Source organism: Erythrolamprus reginae, unplaced genomic scaffold (genome assembly GCF_031021105.1).
Source record: "Erythrolamprus reginae isolate rEryReg1 unplaced genomic scaffold, rEryReg1.hap1 H_22, whole genome shotgun sequence".
In the NCBI taxonomy this organism is placed as follows: domain Eukaryota; kingdom Metazoa; phylum Chordata; class Lepidosauria; order Squamata; family Dipsadidae; genus Erythrolamprus; species Erythrolamprus reginae.
Window position 1 is genome coordinate 294,026 of NW_027248476.1, and position 19,401 is coordinate 313,426.

The following is a 19,401-nucleotide window of genomic DNA, read 5'->3' on the forward strand; positions in this document are numbered from 1 at the left end:
CAGCTGCTATCTTCCCTTCGCAGCTTTTCAAATCTCTCCTGCTTAAAGCTAGAGTATCTACGGGGCTAGCCGGGCAAGAGAAGCAGGCTACTCCTTCCACAGACCCTCCAGAGGAAAATCTTCCTTACTTCATGGAAGAACAGGAAGACAATGAGGTAATCCCTATGCCCAAGTTGTTTAAGGATGCCTTGCTTAAACAGTGGGACCATCCAACCGCAGGCTTCACTCCCACTCCCAAGGACAAGAAGCTCTACAAGCTCTCCCCCTCCTATGAGGAACTCCTAACATGTCCCAGGCCAGATGAACCAGTGAAGACGCTCCACTCGACTGCCGCCATGCCTGGCGAGGCAGAGGAGGTTCTCCGGCCAGAGGACAAACGACTTGAACAAATGCTCAAAAGAAGCCTCCTTGCAGACTCATGGGCCATTAAGAGTGCTGCAGCGGCATCCTTCTTTTCCAGAGCTATGCTCTTGTGGCTTCCTCAGCTCCAACTACACCTGCCTCCAGATGACTTACGGGGCCAACAGGATTTCAACAAAATCTTCGCAGCTGCCCAATATGTAGCAGACGCTACTCTCCAATCTTCCAGATTTGCAGCCAGGTCAGTAGCAGCCTCCACAATGGCCAGAAGGCTTCTATGGCTCCGCCCTTGGCAGGCGGGGGTAAGACAGAAGTGGCAGTTAGCCATGGGTCCGCTGAAACGCAACCTCCTCTTCGGAGACCTTCTGGACCCTCTCCTTACAGAGACTGCAGACAAGAAAAAGGTCTTGGGACCTACCACCAAGAAGGCCCCTAAACCGCAGCCCTTTCGACGCACGGGGCGTCAGCAGGATCAGGGCTTCGCATTTCAAAAGAGTCCAGGTCAGTATTCCCCGCGCTTTCGCTCCCAATCTAGAACCACCAGGGGCAGAGGTTCCCGTTATCAGAGAGGATCCTCTGCTACCAGGACTTCCAAAAGAGCCAGATGGTAAGTTTTCCCACCTTCCTATAGGCGGTCGCCTAGCCTGGTTCTCTTCCGCCTGGCACCGCTCTTGTTAGGACCCCTGGGTCATTGACACAGTGGAAGGGAGGCCTAAGGTTAGAGTTCATTTCTCCCCCCCCCTAACCGTTTTATTTCTTGTCCCTCTCCCAGTTCCCCTCCATCTCGTATTCGAATGGAGGAGGCTATTTCTCATTTGTTGACTATTAGAGCTATTCAACCGGTCCCCTCTCTCCAGAGAGGTTTAGGCTTCTATTCCATCCTCTTCATGGTCCCTAAGACCTCTGGAGGCTGGAGAGCCATCTTGGACCTAAATTGAACCGGTTCATAAAATATAGAAAATTCAAAATGCATTCCTTATCTTCCATTTTAGCAGCTCTTCATCGGGGAGACTTTATGGTGTCTCTGGATCTCCCGGAGGCCTACCTCCATATCCCCATTGCCAAGGTCCATAGGAAATTTCTGCGCTTTGCCTTTCAAGGCAGGCATTTTCAGTATAGGGCTATGCCATTGGGCTCTCCTCAGCTCCCAGAGTTTTCACTAAACTTTTGGGATCCTTGGCGCTCATATCCGGGCCTTTCCCATTCATATTTTATGTTATTTAGATGACATTTTAATTCATGGTAATTCCAGAACTGGTGTAGCTGCAGACCTCTCTTCTACCCTGTCGGTTCTACAGAACCATGGTTTCTCCATAAACCTTAAAAAGAGCCACCTTGATCCATCCACTTCCATCCTGCATCTGGGGACTATCATTAATTCCGAAATATCCCAGGTTTTTCTCTCCACTGAGAGAAAACGCAGCATTTTGGATCTCATTGCTCGCATCCTGCCCCAGCAATCTGCCTCCATTGCCACCCTATCCTCCCTTTTGGGTAAAATGGTGTCATGTATTGTATTGTCCCCTGGGCCCGCCTTCACGCCAGGGAACTACAGTGGCTTCTATTACCATTCCAGAGATCAGGCCACAGCAACTCGAATCGACGCATCACCATCCCACTGACGGTTTCGCAGATCCCTCAAGTGGTGGACTTCTCCAGCCCTAGACAAGGGATCCCCCTTCCGGTGTCCCGACCAGTTTGTAGTCACCACAGATGCCAGCCCCTCGGGCTGGGGAGCCACGCCCAAGGTCTTTTAGCTCAGGGCACATGGTCACCGGAGGAGGCTTCCAGGCCCATCAATTGGCTAGAGTTAAGAGCCGTGTCTCTAGCTCTAAAACAATTCCAACCTCACATCTCCAACCAACATGTGCTGATTCTCACCGACAATATAGCCACCAAAAGCCATATTTGCAGACAGGGAGGCACAAGATCCAAGGCCCTCATGAGGGAGGCCCTGAAGTTAGGCCTTTGGGCAGAGAAGAATCTCCAATCGCTTCTAGCCGATCACATCTCGGGGAGCCTCAACGTCCAAGCGGACTGGCTCTCGCGAGCGACCATAGATCCAGGCGAGTGGAATCTCCATCAGTCACTGTTCCACCAAATCTGCCTCAGGTTCGGCCATCCAGTGTTGGATCTATTTGCGACCAAAGACAATGCCCAGCTCCCTCGCTTCATCTCCAGGTTCCCGTCTCCGGGAGCGGAGGCAATCAATGCCCTCAGGAGTCCTTGGCCTCCGGGCCTATTGTATGCCTTCCCTCCAATTCCAATTCTGCCAGATGTGATCAACAAAATCCTCCTGGAGAAGGCACGAGTAATTCTGATTGCCCCTCACTGGCCTCGCAGGCCCTGGTTCGCGGACCTCCAACAACTGTCCGTCCAGGACCCCTGGCGACTCCCCGTTTCGGAGGATATGTTGCGGCAGGGGGCCTCCTTCCATCCGGATCCAGAGTGGTTCCACCTCACCGCCTGGCTGTTATCCGGAGGGACTTAGACCTGCGAGGGTATGACCCGGACATAGTGGAAATCATCCTGAAGTCTAGAAGAGGGTCTACCAACCGGATCTACGACCATACTTGGTCCAAATTCCATCAGTGGTGCTCGCAGGAGGGCTTATCCCCCCTGTGTCTTCCCATCAACAGGATAATCGCCTTCCTTATGAAGGGTTTCCACCAAGGTCTCTCTACCAGCACCATCCGCCGTCACCTGGCCGCCATTTCTTCCATCTTGGCGGGGCCTCGCAGGCAGCCCCTACGCTCCTTTCCAGAAATCCAAGAATTTCTAAGAGGGGTGGCCAATCTCAGGCCTTCTAAAATCCACAGATATCCTACCTGGGACTTGCCATGGGTTCTCCACTCTCTTACTCAGGCACCTTACGAACCCCTGAACTCTGCGTCCCTCAGGTACCTATCCTTCAAGGTAGCATTCCTGGTGGCGATTACTTCCGCCCGACGCATATCTGAGTTGGCAGCCCTTTCTATCAGGCAGGACCTCTGTCAGTTTCACCAGGACAAGGTGGTTCTGCGACTGGACCCCACCTTTCTAACTAAGGTCAGTTCCATGTTCCACAGATCTCAGGATATCGTCTTACCTTCCTTCTGCCTCCAACGAGAGCATCCCCTGGCAATTAGATGGCACACTCTGGATCTCACTAGAGCGCTAAAGGTTTATATCCAACGCACAAGATCCATACGGAGGTCTGAAGCACTCTTCATAGCCTACCATCCCAGATCCTTGGGATCCAGAGTGTCTTCCACAGTAATAGGTCGTTGGATCAGAGGGGCCATCTCTAAGGCCTACGAGACAGCTTCCCTATCCATTCCAAGGAATATTACAGCGCATTCCACCAGAAGTGCTGCCACATCTGCCGCTTGGGCGACTCAGGCTCCGTTGGAAGAAGTCTGCAAAGCAGCCACTTGGGCCTCGCCAAATTCCTTCATAAAGCACTACAAGATTGATTCGTACGCATCAGCGGACGCGGCCTTCGGCAGAAGAGTACTCCAATCCGTTATCTCTCACGATAGCAATGTACTCCCACCCTAGGGACCTATCTCTTGGGTATGTCCCACGTGACTGCTGGACCCACTCCTTCAGTACGGAGAATAGGCGTTGATTGCTTACCTGAACACCTCTTCTCGTACGGTGAGTGGGTACAGCAGTCACTTCCCTCCCTTTGTGTGGTCTTCTTTACCTTCTATTCTAATTTCTTATAACACATGAGAGTTGAACATTAAAGAGCTTCACTACTGAGCCTAGTCTACGGATTCGCGAATTCTGGGGAAGGGGCGGATCCAGCAGTCTTTTTTAATACTAGGCTCAGTTCCAACGGATTGGACAGGAGCAACCCACGTGACTGCTGTACCCACTCACCGTACGAGAAGAGGCGTTCAGGTAAGCAATCAACGCCTATTTCACAGCTAAGGCAGGATTTGAATTCATTTTCTCTCAGTTTCTAGTCTTGTTTTTTAAGCACTACATCAAACTGGCTGTATAGAATACGGTATATTGAATTATATAGAAATTTATATAGAAATTTCAAAATATAGAAATCAGTAGTATAAAGACAAGTTCTTCAAGAAATGTAATTTCAGTATTGTAATTATTGAATGAAACAATTTCAGAAACCTATTTTATAAGCTTGCCAGTACATATATGTAATTATCTGCTTCATATTCAACAAGTGGCATAGAGATAAAAACTAGCAGAAGTCAAAGTGAAATTCAAGATTTAAGACAAAAGGCAATGTCTCGTCAGCAGAGACCTTTTACTTTTTCTACTTTATTTCAGATAAAATTGATTAAAAGTAATATGTTTAAAAGATTAAACTCACATTGACATTTTTTTTTAAAAAAAATGGGGTTTTTTAAAGTATGGTTGATGTAGGAGGAATTGTGAAAAGTATAAACAGAAACAATTTCTACAAACAATTACTACAAATGCTTCTATGACATTACCAGGAAAGGCACTTATAACTTGCAATATGATATACTTTTACTATTTATTTTTTTGTTAAAAACAGAATTGTTAAACTACACATAGCTTAGGACCACTAATTTACAGTGTAGGGGAAATCACCCTGCACTGTTCTGCATATGCAAATTCATTTAAATCTGCTCTCTGATTAATACTGCTCAGTGCGAAAAGCCAACTTAATAATTTCTGTAATCAATTCTCATGGTGACTTAGAAGAACATTTCTAATGATTTCTTCAATTCAAATCAGAAATTAGCTATATATTTCTATAACAAAATATCTATCTATCTAGATATTTCCTCAGCTAAGGAGTACTGATGAAGTTATGACTTCCTGATTATATATCATGGTCTTCAGTATAGAACATATGAGTTATGCCCCTGATTAAAATTTATTAAGGCATCATAATTCTTGATGTGATTCCTGACCTATATATATATGGTGTAATCACAAAAATGACATTTTGAACTTCTGAAGACCACGGTGATAACATATTCAATCTCTAAACTTACACTCATTCAAGAGTTCCCCATTCCTTCCACTGATTTTTTTTTATTTTTTTGCCTTGGGTAAAATTACACAATAAACTCTTGTAATCACTGCCAAATATTTACAGAAGAATCACAATAATTCATCCTTCGGTGAACTACTCTTTTAATGCGTGCTGTGGAAACACCAGACTCTGAAATTATAATACAGTAGCTCCTCTGTCTTCTCTTAAGCTGCTACCACATCACAGAATTTCTCTAGGGGATATTTATCCTCTTCTTCAAATTCCTCATTTCCCAAGAGTTTGCCACACTTCCATCAAACTGGACTGATGACTTGGCATATATCCACAGCTTTAAAAAAAGGTTTTTCTGATCAAAGCAGCTTTCTTTTTCTGTGTGATCTTCATAATATTTGCTCTAGCTGTTATACGATCTTATTGCCATCTTATCGCCATCTAAGCTGGATCAAATTTCTTTTAGGTCCAGGATTCAATTTTGAATCAGAAGATTCAAAGTTCTTTTTGAAGACCTTGTTCTTCAGGCCATCTTTCAGAAAATAAAGACCATTCCTTCCTATTGATGTCTGAAGAGCACTCGGCTTCTACGTGAACCAAATTATGCTGTCCCAGAATCCAACATTTCTGTCCTTCCAGAGAACTTAATCTTTCTTCACAATGTTCTCCCAAATAGATGATAGGAACAATGAAGTTTTGTTATTAGTTGGCCAAACAGAATTAACCTCATGTTTACTCTATGAAACTGATGACGGCATCTGAAGTTTTAGCCAAAATACTTGTCAGGAAAGCTGTGAGCTATGAACTGAGATTCCAGCCGCATTTCAAGATCAGTGCTTTTGCTACCTTTCCATGTTGCACTGCACTGTGATTCACAGAGTATCTAGAGAATAATAAACATTAATGGTTTAACATCATTGTTGGCCATATGCCACGGCTGAGTGGTAGTAGCTCAAGAAGACAAATCACTAACCCTTGAGAGTAATCTACTGCATTTTATATGGCATTATTCATCCAGAAGGGTACCAAAGTTCTGTGCAAGTAAATATATATTCATTAGTCTTGGCAATGGTAAATGCTATAATTTATTTTACATTACAGATATCTGTTATAAATCTCTTTATTCATTTCCTGATATTTTTGTTGGTTTTTGGGCCTCAGGCTTTTTTGTGTGTGTGTTTAACTTCTACTTCTACTAGCCATCTTTGTCACTGATTTCCCCCCCCCCCCCCGTGCCTTACTTTTCCATTTCACTGTCCTGTGTCTGTTTTACAGAGTCACACCATGGGAATATTCTCTGAACACGAGATAGATATAACATTATTTGAGAAAATGATATATTGTGTTTTTAAAAATAGCAGGTCATTTTTCTAGCTACAGTCTCCTTGAATAAATCTGAGTATAATTATATATAATAGTTCATGGTTATAAATAGTCTTACACATGGCTATTTTTTTCACAACCCCATAGCATTTAAAATCCTTTCCCAGCCCTTTTGATCTTCAGAATAATTCTACATAAATGGAAAAGAGATGGCAACAATTCAAAAGGAGCGGCGTCCTAAGGACCTTTCTTATCAAAACAAAGTTTGAGAAGTTGTTCTTACAGCTTGTATTGCCATATAATTGATCACGCTGAAAAGCTTCATTTCATATCACTTAATTTATGCGCCCCCTTTTCTTCTAATTAGGGTCTTGCTCTTCTTGCAACACTGGCTGTTTTTCTGCTAGTTACAGCCATTCATACTTTCCATTGAAAAATGTGATAGTTCAAGCACTCATTTTAAGAATAGTGAATTGAATATTGAGGCTTTATTATGTTCTTAAGATAACAGGCAGTTCATCAAGAATGCCCAGAAGGATACAAGAAAAAGAACATCAATCATCCAGGTTTTCTCATTTCCATTTAAAGAAGTTCCAATATTATTGTACTTTCCATTCCACCACCTATTTACAGTTCAATCACTTTCTTACAAATTATGTTACTACTGTGGTGATTCATGGTTAGTTTTCAATGAATAATGAAGCTGCTTTATTTAAACAAATCATTGTTGAGATTAACTAGGATTTTATGATAGAACCATATAATAATTCAACTGATTATGTACTTTCAAGTTGGTGTAAACATTTAGAAATTCATAACTAGACCCAGAATGATCTGTCCCCAATCTGGCCCTTCAGATTTTTTAGTGGTAGACACTTTGCTTCTAAAATCTAGTTTGTTTTACTCACAGCTAGTTGTTCTTTCTTTTCCTTTTACCTTTCCCAACATTACAGACGTTTCAAATCAGGTATGCCTTAATACTAATACCATTAGAGTAGCCTGTCAACTGCTGGCCCTTCCAGCAACCAATTCAGATCAGGAGAAGGCATGGGAGTCAGAGTCAGCAACAAGGCAACCTGAGAGCTCCAAGGGGGAAGAGGGAATAGAGCTGTCGGAGAGAGAGAAAGAGAGACAAAGCCATCAGTCCTCAGATGGAGAGGCTAAAGCAGTGATAGCAAACCTTTTTTCCCCTCGGGTATCGAAGGAACGTGTGTGTGCACTATCGTGCATGCGTGAGTGCCCACACCCATAATTCAATGCCTGGGGAGGGTGAAAATAGCTTCTGCCGCCCCCTGGAGGCCCTCTGGAGACTGGAAATGGACTGTTTCCATACTTCTGATAGGCCCAACAGGCTCATGTTTCTCCCTTCCCAGGCTTCCCTAGAGCCAGGGGAGGGTAAAAACGCCTTCCCCTATCCCCCTGGAGGATCTCTGGAAACCCAAAAATGCCCTCCCAGAGCTCTGTGTGAGCCAAAAATCAGCTGGACGGCACACACATGCACGTTGGAGCTGAGCTAGGGCAACAGTTCACGTGCCAGCAGATATGGCTCTATGTGCCACCCGTGCCACCTGTGCCATAGGTTCGCCATCACTGGTCTAAAGTCTGGAGGTGGCTGATGGAGAAAGAGGAGGAACAGCTGGGTCCAGTGCCTGATGCACAGTTTTGCCAGAAGCAGAGGAGAGGGGGGCAGTGGGAATCTATGATTGATCCTTGGGACAGAAGAGCCACCACTGCTAGTGAAGTCTTACCCTAGCTCCAGGAATAAAATGTGGGGGACAGAGATGATTGGATGTGACAGATAGCTATTAATCTTGCTGCCAGATGGACTTGTTAGCCTGCATTGAGAGAGAAACTTTTTGCCAGGACTGCTGGCACTCCTAATAAAAGGATCATTGATTTAAATACAGCAGAGGGTTTGTCATGTGTGGTGAGCTGAGTCAGAACAACCACATAGACCAAGGCTACAAAAATCTGGCCATATATAATAGCTAAAATCATATCATAAATGGTCAAGACAATTTTAAAAAATTGATCTCTTTGCTGGGCTGAAGGAAAATGTCTATCTGCTCAAGTAAATCAGCCATTATCTTATAATGGAATACAGTGGTACCTCTATCTAAGAACACCTCTACTTATCTAGATAAGAACCGGGTGTTCAAGATTTTTTTGCCTCTTCTCAAGAGCCATTTTCCACTTACAAACCTGAGCCTCCAAAAACTGTAACTGGAAAAGGGGGGGAGAAGCCTCTATTGGCCTCTCTAGGAATCTCCTTGGGAGGAAACAGGGCCGGAAAAGGTGTGAAGAAGCCTTTGTGGGGCTTTTCTAGGAATCTCCTGGGAGGAAACAGGGCCGGAAAAGGCAGGGAGAAACCTCTGTGGGGCTTCTCTAGGCATCTCCTGGCAGGAAATAGGGCCTTCACCCTCCCTGTGATTTCCCCAATCGCACATATTATTTGCTTTTACATTGATTCCTATGGGAAAAATGGCTTCTTCTTACAAACTTTTCTACTTAAGAACCTGATCACGGAACAAATTCAGTTCGTAAGTAGAGGTATCACTATACTACCTGCTCCCTGTCATCACAGAGTATGTTGAATCTATAATGGATTATTTTGGGATCTTCCTTTGAATATACCGTCCAAAATGTTTTTTTATTTTTTTTTACAGTCTTAATTTTTGAGATTCCAGGGAGCTTTACTCATATCTCACCTTTGCATATGGTTGTTTCCACCGGATAAGACACTTATAGATTAAGATTGTAGCTTGTCTAGAAGTAATTTTTTTTAAATCATTTTCATCCTTACTTTTTTAAAAAATGGTTTCACTTCGATTCTTTTGTAATTCTAGCACTAAGCCATATAATATATGGATTTAAGAAGCTTATTTTTATGCAGTGCTGGAGTGTATGAAAACTGATAAGAGTTACTGACTAACTAATGAAAGGATTAACACTGTGAATTCTATATGCTGCATTCCTGATGTGCTTACTACATTCCCCATTACTTCAATGAAAGATTGAAGATAGTAGTACTAACAAAAAAAGATTTTTGCTATAGACTGTCACAGAGAAGAGGTCAGTTGGTGGTATGTAACTATTAAGCTGCATTACATTTTTTGTTTGTCAGAACCAACCTTCACCTCAGAACTGTATGAATTAGTTGCTTGATAGAGCACCACTATGTTTGGCATCTTGAGTTGCATTTGGAGGAAAAAAAGAGGAGAATAAAAATCTAAACAGCAAAAAAACCCTAAATTTGATTGATTTTATTTGATTTATTGGATTTGTATGCCGCCCCTCTCCGGAGACTCGGGGCGGCTAACAACAATAATAAAACAGTATACAAAATAATCCAATAGTAAAAATGATTAAAAACCCATTAATATAAAAACCAAACATACATACAGATATACCATGCATAAAATTGTAAAGGCCTAGGGGGAAAGAGTATCTCAGTTCCCCCATGCCTGACGGCAGAGATGGGTTTTAAGTAGCTTACAAAAGGCAAGGAGGGTGGGGGCAATTCTAAATACAGTAGAACCCCGACTTACGAGACTAATTGGTTCCGGAAGGAGGCTCGTAAGTCGGAACGCTCGTATGACGAAACATTGTTTCCCATAGGAAACAATGTAAAGTCAATTAATCCGTGCAACAACAAAAAAAACCGCTGCCGCCGAACGCGGAAGTTAGCGTTCAGAGACAGCTGCGAAGCGGGGCGGGTGTTTTAAAACGTGGCAGCCGGCCTGGGGGACTCGGGGGGAAGCCCCTGAGCCCCCCAGGCCGGCTGCCACGTTTTAAAACATGCGCCCCGCTTCGCAGCTGTCTGCTGAATCCGGAATGCTAACTTCCGCGTTCGGATTCAGCAGAGAGCTGCGAAGCGGGGCGGGTGTTTTAAAACGTGGCAGCCGGCCTGGGGGGCTCGGGGGGAAGCCCCTGAGCCCCCCAGGCCGGCTGCCACGTTTTAAAACACGTGCCCCGCTTCGCAGCTGTCTGCTGAATCCGGAACGCTAACTTCCGCGTTCGGATTCAGCAGACGGGCTTCCCCCCGAGCCCCCCAGGCCGGCTGCCATGTTTTAAAACACCCGCCCCGCTTCGCAGCTCTCTGCTGAATCCGAACGCGGAAGTTAGCGTTCCGGATTCAGCAGACAGCTGCGAAGCGGGGCGCGTGTTTTAAAACGTGGCAGCTGGCATGGGGGGCTCAGGGGCTTCCCCCCGAGCCCCCCAGGCCGGCTGCCACGTTTTAAAACACCCGCCCCGCTTCGCAGCTCTCTGCTGAATCCGAACGCGGAAGTTAGCGTTCCGGATTCAGCAGACAGCTGCGAAGCGGCGCGCGTGTTTTAAAAGGTTGCAGCCGGCCTGGGGGGCTTGCCAGCACCCCCCCGAGCCCCCCAGGCCGGCTGCAACCTTTTAAAACACGCGGGATACGAGCGCCAAGGAGCTGTCTCCTGAAGCCGAAAGCGGAAGTTAGTGTTCGGCTTCAGGAGACAGCTCCTTGGCGCTCGTATCCCGAATGTGAGCTCGGGAGGCGAACAAAAATGTCGCTCCCCTCCCAGCTCTTATCTCGAGTAGCTCGTAAGTAGAGCTGCTCGTATGTCGAGGTTCCACTGTACCTTATGCGATAAGAAAGTGCAGGTAGTCCTCAACGTATGACCACAATTGAGCCCCCAATTTTTGTTGTTAAGTGAGACATTTGTTAAGTGAGTTTTGCCGCATTTTACAATCTTTTTTGCCACAGTTGTTAAGTGAACCACTGCAGTTGTTAAGTTAATGAGACTATTGTTGCATCAATCTAGCTTCCTCTTTGACTTTGCTTGTCAGAAGGTCACAAAAGGTGATCATAGGACCCCAGGACACTGCATCTGTCATAAATATGAGTCAGTTGCCCAGCACCTGAGTTTGGATCATACGACCATGGGAGCACTGCAAATGGTTGTAAGAGTGAAAAATGGTCATGTCACTTTTTAAAAGTTCCACTGTAACTTCAAACAGTCACTAAATGAATTGTTGTAAATCAAAGAATATCTGTGCACATTTGTTTTTAAGGTTGGGAATGCAGATGAAGGGTTTGGAGAACTTTAAAGGGTAGAAGGACATTTCAGGCTCGATATTTTTGTGAATCTCTTTTCATGATTTCAAAAGGGGATGCTTTTCTGCATAGTAATGGCAATTACATCTAATTGATTCATAGATAAGGATTTTGAAGTAAAACTAGGTTTGAAAGAACAGAGTTATTTAGGAGTGGAAATGTACACTATAAGATATAAGATAGTATATAAGATAATGATAGAAAATCATTCAAAGAATAAAGTGATTGATTGGTTTGGCGAAAACAATATATCTTTCTTCTATTTGTCTTAATATACTTTTGACACATAGAATTTCCATGTGAACTCACACAAATAGACTTGCAATACTTTTCTCTTAAACTATACATTGAAGATCTTAATGACAGATTTGAAACTGTAGAAAGTGTTCACATACTTGCATTCTCATGCCATACAACAATTTTATACGATGAAAATAACATAGGCTTTGTTAATTCTGTATTTCTTGGTTTGACACTGACCTTTTAAAAAAGTCATAAATACAGTATATACTAGTTGATTTGACCTCAAATTTAGAAATATTCATTTTTATTTACTATTAGATTAAATGAAGGTAGCCTAAAATCTCTTTGTGTAGAAAAATTCATACTTTACTTGCTGGTCAGTTAAAACAAAACATTCACACACTTATTATTATTTTTTCTAAATACAACGGAGTGAAATAATTAGATAGATTGCTTGAATAGTATGTGCGTTTTTCTACAGCTAAGATCAGATTTTTGAAGAACATCTATTCAAACAACCAAGGTAAAAAAGGAGGTGGGATCAGGATAATATCCATATTTGATTTATTTTAAATAAAAATGTAAAGTGATTTAAATTTAATGTATCACATGTAACTAATAAGATTACTCCCCATGCATTTAATAACTTAATTCATGCCAATTAATTTGAAAGGCAACTTTTCAAGGACTTTGGGGGAATAAAGGCAGTATCAAAGCAATATCAAAGACAATTGCAGTTGGAATATTTCTGCCCATCACTGAACATGTCTGGAGCTGCAGGATCTAAGTGAGATAGCACCTTATGTAGACATTAATGTTGTTGTTGTTGTTTGTTCTGCTAGGTTTCAAGGTGTTCCCAATTTCAGTCTTTTGATTTGGTTCCTGGTTCTGGATTCTTAGTTCTGGATTTTAGTTCTGTTCTCAGCTATTAGGGAGTTTTCTCAAAATAATTCATTTAGAGCACATGGAAGCAGATGAGTCCTGACTTTTTTTGGTTATGTTTCCTATGACGTATTTTATAATCTTTTATTTTAAATGCAGGTGAACCCAGAAAATTTGATCCAAAGTTCAGCGGACCTATTCACAACAGGTAAATGTTTTATTTTGATATATCAAATTGTGTATTTTGTGTATGAATATAAAAGAGGGTATATGCATTTAATTGACCAGGAAGGAAAACGTTTTTTCTAAAAGGAATTCTTGGGAGCACTTATTTTCCTCTCTCACTGAGGGAGGAAAAACATACTTAAGAGAATCAGGAATCATCATGTTTCCCATTCCTTCAGTACTCTTAAAAGAAATATTTCTGTTAAGACTTGCTTCACAGCTGTGTGAAATTTGGAAAATATTCTTGCCCTTGTTGCACAGCCTTAAGAGTTGTTATTTACAACTGTCTCCTATATGAAAAGATTTTGAAAAACTGAAATTGGAGCACAGAGCATTTTGGTAGTAAGTATATGCTGGCCTATTGCTTGTGTGGCCAGGGCTGCCAAGCCACAAGGGTTGGAGACCACTGCTGTGAAGCACTAAGAAGTGGTATATAAGTCTAAGTACTATTGTTATTGTTCATTAACTTTCTACCATTTAAAAGACAGAAGTTATTCTGTGCCAACACTTTTAAGTTCTAAGAATATCATTCTTCCAAACCAACCATTTTATCCATTATTTCATTTTCTAATAATGCTATGTTAGCTCACATAGAGAGAATTGTTGAGGCTGGAGACTTTTACTTTATTTGTAGCATGCCTAATTCACATTTATGTCTGTATTTGGTTTTTATTTTTATTAAAAGGATCAAAGTCGTTCTGAGCAAGTCAGAACACCATATGTAAATTCTTAGTTGGTGGAATGTGGGCAATACTACACTATCTTCCAAAGTATATTACAGATCTATCTTAATAGATAATACTGTATGTGATATGTGTATGACCCGGAGTCCTGAGTAGTCTATACTTTCACCTTACTAGAAAGTTTTATGTCGAAGCCTCAATTATCCAAAGCTATGATGTTAACAGCTTTTGGTCCATCTGATAATAAACACATAATAAACTCACATAAGATTATGATTTGAAATGTAAGACAAGTAAACAGTAAAGAGAAAAAAAGAAAAGGAAGGAAGGAGTGTATTTGTGAAACTAAGAGAAAGGAGAATTAAAATAATCTGATCTTGTGCAATGTATTCATTAAAGCATGCAAGGCAAAGAAGGTAAAGTTTGAATTATAAGTAAAAAGAATAAAATGTATATTAGAAAGCATGGGTCAACTATTTTGTGATAGGTGGATCTGCAAATAGAAATCCTAATATTGAGATCCTCTCAAATTAATGGTGATAATGGAAGAATGAAATAATAGATTTGGGGAAAATTGTGGAACACACTGAATGAATATAATCCAGAAGGCAGAAAATCAATTAGGTTACATGAATAGGAACAAGATAAAAAAGTATAGAAAAAGTGACTTCACTATTTGGAGACTAGAATAAATTGGAAAAATGGTAGTTCAGTGAAGATTTGCTTTGAAAATGTTGGCTCCAAATAAATGGTTTAAGCATTAATCTACTCATGGGTTTGTGTGACAAAGGAATAAATATAAATATAAAAGCACAATTGACTGGGTTGTTTTTGATGAAAAATTGGCAGAATTAGTGTAGAATGCAAAAATGGTGAGATTGTCAGATGTAGGTCAAGCAATTTTTCTGATTATATCAGAAGTAGATCTTGGAAGAAAAGTGGGCATGAAGCAAAAAAAGTTAAGAAATAGAAAATATGGGTCATGGAAAAATAATATTAGCAGATACTGTAGATTACTCCATCAAAAAATGAATAGAGAGTGGACATAAGGAAAGAGAATGTGATTTCTTGTGTGGAGTAATAGTAATGAGAAGTATGAAAATGAATGCCTGGTGGAACATGAACTGGATGAGAATAAAAAAATATAGGGAAATAATCACTACAAAAATGGAAGATGATAGGAAAATACTAATACAGTACATATGTGTATTGAGTAAAGGAGTGGCAATAATAATAGTCATAGATAGCAAGTGGCAGTTAAGATTGAAAGGGAGGAAAAATGCTGAAAGATTTTGATAAAGGTAAAAACTTTTTAAAGTAGACGAAGAAGAGTTCAGTAATGAGCCTTCTGCAGAGTAAGCGGAATTAAAAATAAAAGGGCTCAAAAGATGCGAGATAAAACTGAAGTGAGAAAAAGCTAACATGAATATCGTGGATGTTTATATTGAAGTTATAGAAATATGTTGAAGGAATGGGATTGAAGTAAAAGTAGGTGAAGAAAAATAATGTGAAAATGTTTTTAAAAGTTTAAAGCTGCAGGTTTAAATAGTTTAAGGAAGAAAATATTAAAATATAGATGTGGTGGGCTTATGGAATGGCTGTGAAAATTCTTTAACATGTGAAAACAGCATCTATGCCTGAATAATAGAAGAATATGGTTACTATTATAATACTTAAAGGAAAAGTAAGGAAGCACAAATGAAGAGTACAAGAATAACATTTCAGAAGTATAGGGTGGTTTTGTGCCTACATGTCATGCAGAGGTCAAATTTTTGCTATTCAGCAAACTATTAAGAAATGTGTGAATACGAGAAAGGAACTTTATTACATGTTTGTTGATTTAGCAAATGCATATGATAAGCCTGAATTATGCAATGTTTTACACAAACAAGGACTTGAAAGTTAACTTGCTGAATGTGAGAGGCATATAATGAAGAAAAGCATGAGTAGGAATAAATAGAATTTTTAATGTGCTTCAATATGTATTGGCAGTTCTGTGTTAGCAAATACTTCAAAAGAAAAGGATTTAGGGGTAGTGATTTCTGACAGTCTCAAAATGGGTGAACAGTGCAGTCAGGCGGTAGGGAAAGCAAGTAGGATGCTTGGTTGCATAGCTAGAGGTATAACAAGCAGGAAGAGGGAGATTATGATCCCGCTATATAGAATGCTGGTGAGACCACATTTGGAATACTGTGTTCAGTTCTGGAGACCTCACCTACAAAAAGATATTGACAAAATTGAACGGGTCCAAAGATGGGCTACAAGAATGGTGGAAGGTCTTAAGCATAAAACGTATCAGGAAAGACTTAATGAACTCAATCTGTATAGTCTGGAGGACAGAAGGAAAAGGGGGGACATGATCGAAACATTTAAATATATTAAAGGGTTAAACAAGGTCCAGGAGGGAAGTGTTTTTAAAAGGAAAGTGAACACAAGAACAAGGGGACACAATCTGAAGTTAGTTGGGGGAAAGATCAAAAGCAACATGAGAAAATATTATTTTACTGAAAGAGTAGTAGATCCTTGGAACAAACTTCCAGCAGACATTGTAGATAAATCCACAGTAACTGAATTTAAACATGCCTGGGATAAACATATATCCATCCTAAGATAAAATACAGAAAATAGTATAAGGGCAGACTAGATGGACCAGGAGGTCTTTTTCTGCCGTCAGACTTCTATGTTTCTATGTTTCTAATATTGAAGAAGGAGTAAGACAATGATGGACAATGAACCCTTGAGTACTTAATACATTAATGGATAAAAGTACAAGGAATGGTTGTGGTTATTTTGGAGATGTTTTGATTGAGAACATGAATATACATGTAGTTTCGTAAACAGGTACAGTGGTTCCTCTACCTAAGAACACCTCTACTTACGAACTTTTCTAGATAAGAACCATGTGTTCAAGATTTTTTTTGCCTCTTCTCAAGAACCATTTTCCACTTACAAACCGAGCCTCTGAAACTGTAACTGGAAAAGGCATGGAGAAGCCTCCGTGGGCCCTCTCTAGGAATCTCCTGGGAGGAAATCACTGGAAAAGGTTGGGAGAAGCCTCCATGTGGCCTCTCTAGGAATCTCCTGGGAGGAAACAGGGCCTCCACCCTCCCTGTGGTTTCCCCAATTGCAGGTACTTTTTGCTTTTGCATTGATTCCTATGGGAAAAATTGCTTCTCACAAACTTTTCTACTTAAGAATCTGGTCACGGAACGAATTAAGTTTGTAAGTAGAGGTACCACTGTAATTTTGTATTACTGAGAATCTAAATAAATTGCTGGAAAATTTAAATATATTGTATTGTGTCTCTGTGTGCATTTTGTAATTTGATCCTCATTCATACTTTATGTTTGAACCATCTGAAATTATTTTTTATTACATATAGTGCATTCAGAAAGTATTCAGAACCCTTTCACTTTTGTCAATTCTGGTATGCTGCAGCCTGATTCTATAGTTGTTGGAATTCATTTTTTTCTCATTAATCTACACTCAGTGTCCCATAATGACAAAGGATTGGAGTGGGGGAATTGAACCTGAATGCTTTTTTTTCTATGGAAACAAGATAATACCATACAGTTAGCCATATTTATCAGAACAATCATACCAATGCCAAATGGTAATTATTTCTGGTATATACAGTATTACATTAGCAATATTAGCACATCAAAATAATAATCTAGCATATAAGAAATACAGTGTTCCCTCGATTTTTGCGGGTTCGAACTTTGCAAATAGCCTATACCACGGTTTTAAAAAAAATTAATTAAAAAATACTTCACCTATACCACGGTTTTCCCCACCCAATGACGTCATATGTCATCGCCAAACTAATAATTTTTGCAAATAAATAACAAAAAAAAAATTGTTAATAAATAATTATGTTTATAAATATCAGGATCACTAAGTGTCTTATTTAATGGTGAATACCAGTAATAATGGTGAGTAAATGGTTGTTAAGGGAATGGGAAATGGTAATTTAGGGGTTTAAAGTGTTAAGGAATGGCTTGTGATACTGTCCATAGCCAAAAATGGTGTATTTACTTACGCATCTCTACTTTGCGGAAATTCGACTTTCGCGGGCAGTCTCGGAATGCATCCCCCGCGGAAATCGAGGGAACACTGTATTAGAATCCATTCCTATTATCATTTATTGCCCAACAAGCATGAATTCTTCAGAGGAGAACTAGCAAAATTAGCTGCTAAGCAATCCATCTAATTTTATTTTAGCAATAATGATATTTAATATGCTTAGAGAGTTTAAAAGGCTTGATGCTGGAAAGAAAGAAAAGTAATAAAAGGTCTGCTCTTTATCTTCAATTTTGACTTGAGGCAGAATTTCTATTAATGGGAGTTGAAGATGTTTGGAATCTTTTAGAGACTACATGCTATGTAGCAGCTTACTAGTGGTGTAGCAAAATTAACTTCTGATTTTATCCCCTTGCTTTACACTATGACACCTTAATATAAATATATTGTTACCATGACAATAACTGCAGATACTTGCATTTCGCAAGTTCTACAACCACAGCATATTCTGCAAGGCAGGTGCTACCTAACTACTGTATTGTCTAATTTCAGTATAATTTATAAGGCTCTAGGAAGAAATGCAATATGGGAAACTAGCATTTATTTTCTGGAGATAAAAAAAATCTTCTTCCCACTCTGCAATGAACACATAATTCAAAATTTCCTCTCTCTTTTTTTTTTTATAGTTCTTTATTAAGCAGAAAGTGTTTATTGTTGGCGTATGTGCTGGATCTGTTTGTATGGTATTCATTAGTCAGTATTTTGTCACTATAGACCAGTGATGGCGAGCCTAGGGCACGGGTGCCATAGGTGGCACGCGGAGCCATATCTGCTGTCACGCAAGCCATTTCCCTAGCTCAGTTCCAAGGTGCACGTGTGTACCGGCCAGCTGATTCTTGGCTTGTTCAGAATCTCTGGGAGGGCCTTTTTGGCTTCCAGAGAGCCTCCAGGGGAATGGGGGAAGCCTTTGGAGCCTGGGGAGGGTGAAACATGAGCCTACTGGGCCTACCAGAAGTTGGGAAACAGGCCATTTCCGGCCTCAAGAGGGGGGCAGGGGAAGCTAATTTCACCCTCCCCAGGCATTGAATTTTGGGTGTGGGCACTCGCACATGCGTGATAGTGCACACACGTGCTCTTTCGGCACCCGAGGGAAAAAAGGTTCGCCATCACTGCTATAAACATTAGTCAGTATTTCTAACTGTTTATGACAAAGCACTGTGTTTTGTTCAGTAAATTAGTGTGTATATATTTAGTTGCCCCTGTTCGTTGTTAACCACACCTTCTGTAGAAAATGCTGTTATTGCCAGAGCAAGCAGGGCATTTATATATTTTTTATATAGCCTTTAGTTTTCTTTAAGAAGTAATCTATCTCTGTATCAGTTGTGGGTTCCTACTGGTACGGTCCACTCTGCCGTTCTGGTAGCGGCCTGCTGATTGCGTAATTTGTGTGCAACAGCTTCAGTAGCATCTTTGCTGGCCTGTTGGGCATGCCATCATTTTTCCTGATTTTTTTGCCTTTTTTTTTTTTGCTTTCTGCACATGCATGGAAGCAAAATCTTGTGAGGGGATGCTTGCAAGATTTGAGTGATTTTTTTTGCTTCTGT

General features: G+C 40.9%; 1 protein-coding gene across 4 annotated transcripts in view; it reads left to right on the forward strand.

Moving 5' to 3' along the window:
* Nucleotides 1–19,401, forward strand: part of LOC139155486 (choline transporter-like protein 5) — a 208,151-nt gene that overhangs the window by 106,050 nt on the left and 82,700 nt on the right. For all 4 annotated transcript variants that reach the window (XM_070730636.1, XM_070730635.1, XM_070730633.1 and 1 more), the window contains exon 2: nucleotides 13,026–13,074. In XM_070730636.1, the coding sequence (XP_070586737.1) occupies nucleotides 13,026–13,074 (49 nt within the window). The remainder of the gene's footprint in view (nucleotides 1–13,025; nucleotides 13,075–19,401) is intronic.